At 35.6% G+C, this 3,099-nt stretch overlaps 1 protein-coding gene across 1 annotated transcript; it reads left to right on the top strand.

The window, feature by feature from the left end:
- Positions 1–699: 699 nt before the first annotated feature.
- On the top strand, positions 700–2,742 carry LOC143037682 (uncharacterized). Its single transcript, XM_076206214.1, has 2 exons — positions 700–2,407; positions 2,524–2,742. Exon 1 carries the CDS (start codon positions 701–703, stop codon positions 1,760–1,762), a length of 1,062 nt encoding a protein of 353 aa, XP_076062329.1. The 5' UTR covers position 700; the 3' UTR covers positions 1,763–2,407; positions 2,524–2,742.
- Positions 2,743–3,099: the final 357 nt, after the last annotated feature.

Genomic DNA, 3,099 nt, shown 5'->3' on the forward strand with positions numbered 1-3,099 from the left:
CAGTATTAAAATATTTGCATAATGATCACTTAAGATTTAAAACCTTTGTAGCTAATCGAGTGTCTCAGATTCGAGAGAACTCTGAGGATGTATGTTGGATGTACGTCTCCAGCAGGGATAATCCTGCTGACGATGTCACTAGAATGAGACAGACCAGTAGATGGTCTGAAGGACCTGCTTTCTTGTCCCAAAATGAAGAGATCTGGCCAGTTCAACAGCAGATAAATAAGGAAGAATTTTCGAATCTTGAAATTAAGAGGGTTATGAAAGGTTGAAGTTAAACCAATACAAGGTCACACAGTTGATGTAATGTCACGACTAGTTTGTCACTATTCTTCATGGTTCAAGTTGCTAAGAGCATGTAGTTATCTTATATTATTTGTCAGACATTTGCAAAGAAAAGGCGTGTCAATTATCGAACTCAATGTTCAATTAATGGGAAGTTGCTGAAGAGTAATCAAATTTGTACAAAACTGCTATTTTGCTAAAGGAGATTGTTTGTTTATCCAAAAATGATCCTATTAATCTTTCCAGTTCTATAAGGAAACTTAAACCTATGTTACTGAATGGTATATCAGGGTAGGAGGCAGATTAATTAACCTAGAATTGCCCTTGGGATATGAAACATCCAGTTTTTCTCCCCATGAACATCATGTGACCAGTTTAATCATTCAACATTATCATATGAAAAGTAGGACACATGGGAAGGCAAGCAGTATTAAATCAATTGAGACAGAAATACTGGGTTATTAAGGGTAATTCAGCTGTAAGAAAAGTATTATCTAAATGTGTTAGTTGTAGACGCTTCAAGAGTTCAACGATCACTCAGGAGATGGCAGCCTTGCCAGTAGATAGAGCAAATGTAAATCAGAAACCATTTTTTGTAACTGGAGTAGATTGCTTTGGGCCATTTTTTGTGAAGAGAGCACGATCTCGAGTCAAGAGATATGGAATATTATTTACTTGTCTATCCATTAGAGCCATACATCTAGAGATTTTACATGATTTGACGGCAGAAAGCATGATAAATGCATTTACCAGGTTTATGTCCAGAAGGGGTACAGTTAGTAAATTGATTAGTGACCACGGCACAAATTTTATTGGAGCAAATAAGGTATTGAAGGACAATCTTATCATGCGTCATATTGGTAATGAATTGACAAAGAGAGGTGTGGACTGGGTATTCACTCCTCCTGGAGGTTCTCATTATGGTGGTGTTTTTGAAAGAATGATAGGATTAGTCAGACGAGTGTTAGAAGTTGTGATAGGTTCACAAACCTTGTCTGATGATAGTTTGAGTACATTTTTTTGTGAAGTTGAGAGTATAATCAACAGTCGACCTCTGACTGTGGTATCAAATGATGTGAACGATTTGTGTCCCATCACTCCTAATTCTTTACTTAATTTGGATAATTATGTAGTGACACTCAATGGTGGAGAAATGATCTGTGAGAGCAGAAGGAAGTGGAAACAGATACAGCATTTAGCCAAAGAGTTTTGGCGCAGATGGCAAAAGGAGTATTTGCCTTGTTTGCAAGAACGTCAGAAATGGTTGAAAGTTAATAGAAATCTCAAAGGAGGAGATATTGTCTTAATGGTAGAAAATAACACACCACGCAGTCATTGGTTATTGGCAAGAGTTGTGAAAGTGATAAAAAGCACAGATGGACTGATTAGACAAGTAGAAATAATACGTGGTAAGAAACTTTATAAGCGACCTATTTCTAAATTAATACTATTATTAGAAGGTGACTCAGTGTAAAAATGACCTCCCGTCATTGATGTTGTGATCTTGGATGATCACAAAGGGGAGGGTGTGAGTGCCGATTGCACTATGTATAAGAATATTTGATGTATGATGTTCTACAGATAAAGTATAATATGTATCGAGGTTAATTACTAATCATGGCTGGTGCTAGATCTGTGTTAAGCACCAATTGTATGATATTCAAGTGTACTGACAATGGTATGTACTAAAATTAATTACGAATCATGGTTTACGATATTTGATGTATGTATAGTACAGAGTACTATGTCTGGGTGGATATGAGAAAAGATCTGACATGTAAAGGAGGCTAGAGTCTAATGGCAATCATAATCACGTGTGTACGCATGCGGTTACCATGTATGTACAATATATGTAAATTGTCTTTGTCGAAGTTGATGTATTGTAGTGAATAATTAACTATGTTATAAAATGAAATAGAATTAAAGAAGTCATATGAAAGGGAGAATGTTGAGTAGAACGTGACTTATATATATTTAATGTGGATCCTTTCAATTTGGTATTCCTCCGCTAAAAAGTAGTGCCCCATCCTCTTCGTGAGGAACGTACAAGTATTGTTCTTTCTGTGTCTAGTTGTCAAAGTGACAACACCTTCGGGGGTGTGACCAGGAAGCATAATTGGTAAGCATTAGCAGAGTGAATTATTAGCTGCGTTATTTGACTTATGAAATGTTTGGTAATATAACCACAAGTTAGTGTGGACATTATGTTAATTCGTGACATCTGTGATTTGATAGAAGCAGAACGGATCACGGAGGTATAGAGTGATAAATACTGAAGGGGCGGAAGAAGAAAGAAAATAATGGTATGAACCATACAGTTTGGCATGCATAATTATTTAATTATAGAGGTTTGTCATGGTTTCATATAGTGCTATTTTGATAGCTTGATTATGAATGTAAATTACAATGTTGAATTGATTTACAGAAACCACACCAATAAAGAAGACAAGCGTGGTGCGTAACATTATTACTTCCTCCTTTACCTATGTACCTCACGACAGCCACTACAACAGATGGCGATGACAATATATATATATATATATATATATATGTATATATATGTATATATATATATATATATATATGTGTGTATGTATTCATTTATTATCCGGTATCCGGCCGGATAACAGACAGGAAAAAATTTTCAACTATCCGGCCTATCCGGTATCCGGCCGAATAGCAATATTTACTATCAGGTGCACCCCTAGTGATGAATGAAACATGCGTGATGGATTTTTTTTATTCTTTGATATTTCTTGTATTTTTTAGGTAGGCTTGACTAAAATGCATTTTTGGAAATAAGTTATTAGA

Source organism: Oratosquilla oratoria, chromosome 23 (genome assembly GCF_046742065.1).
Source record: "Oratosquilla oratoria isolate Oo_2021 chromosome 23, ASM4674206v1, whole genome shotgun sequence".
Classification (NCBI taxonomy): Eukaryota; Metazoa; Arthropoda; class Malacostraca; order Stomatopoda; family Squillidae; genus Oratosquilla; species Oratosquilla oratoria.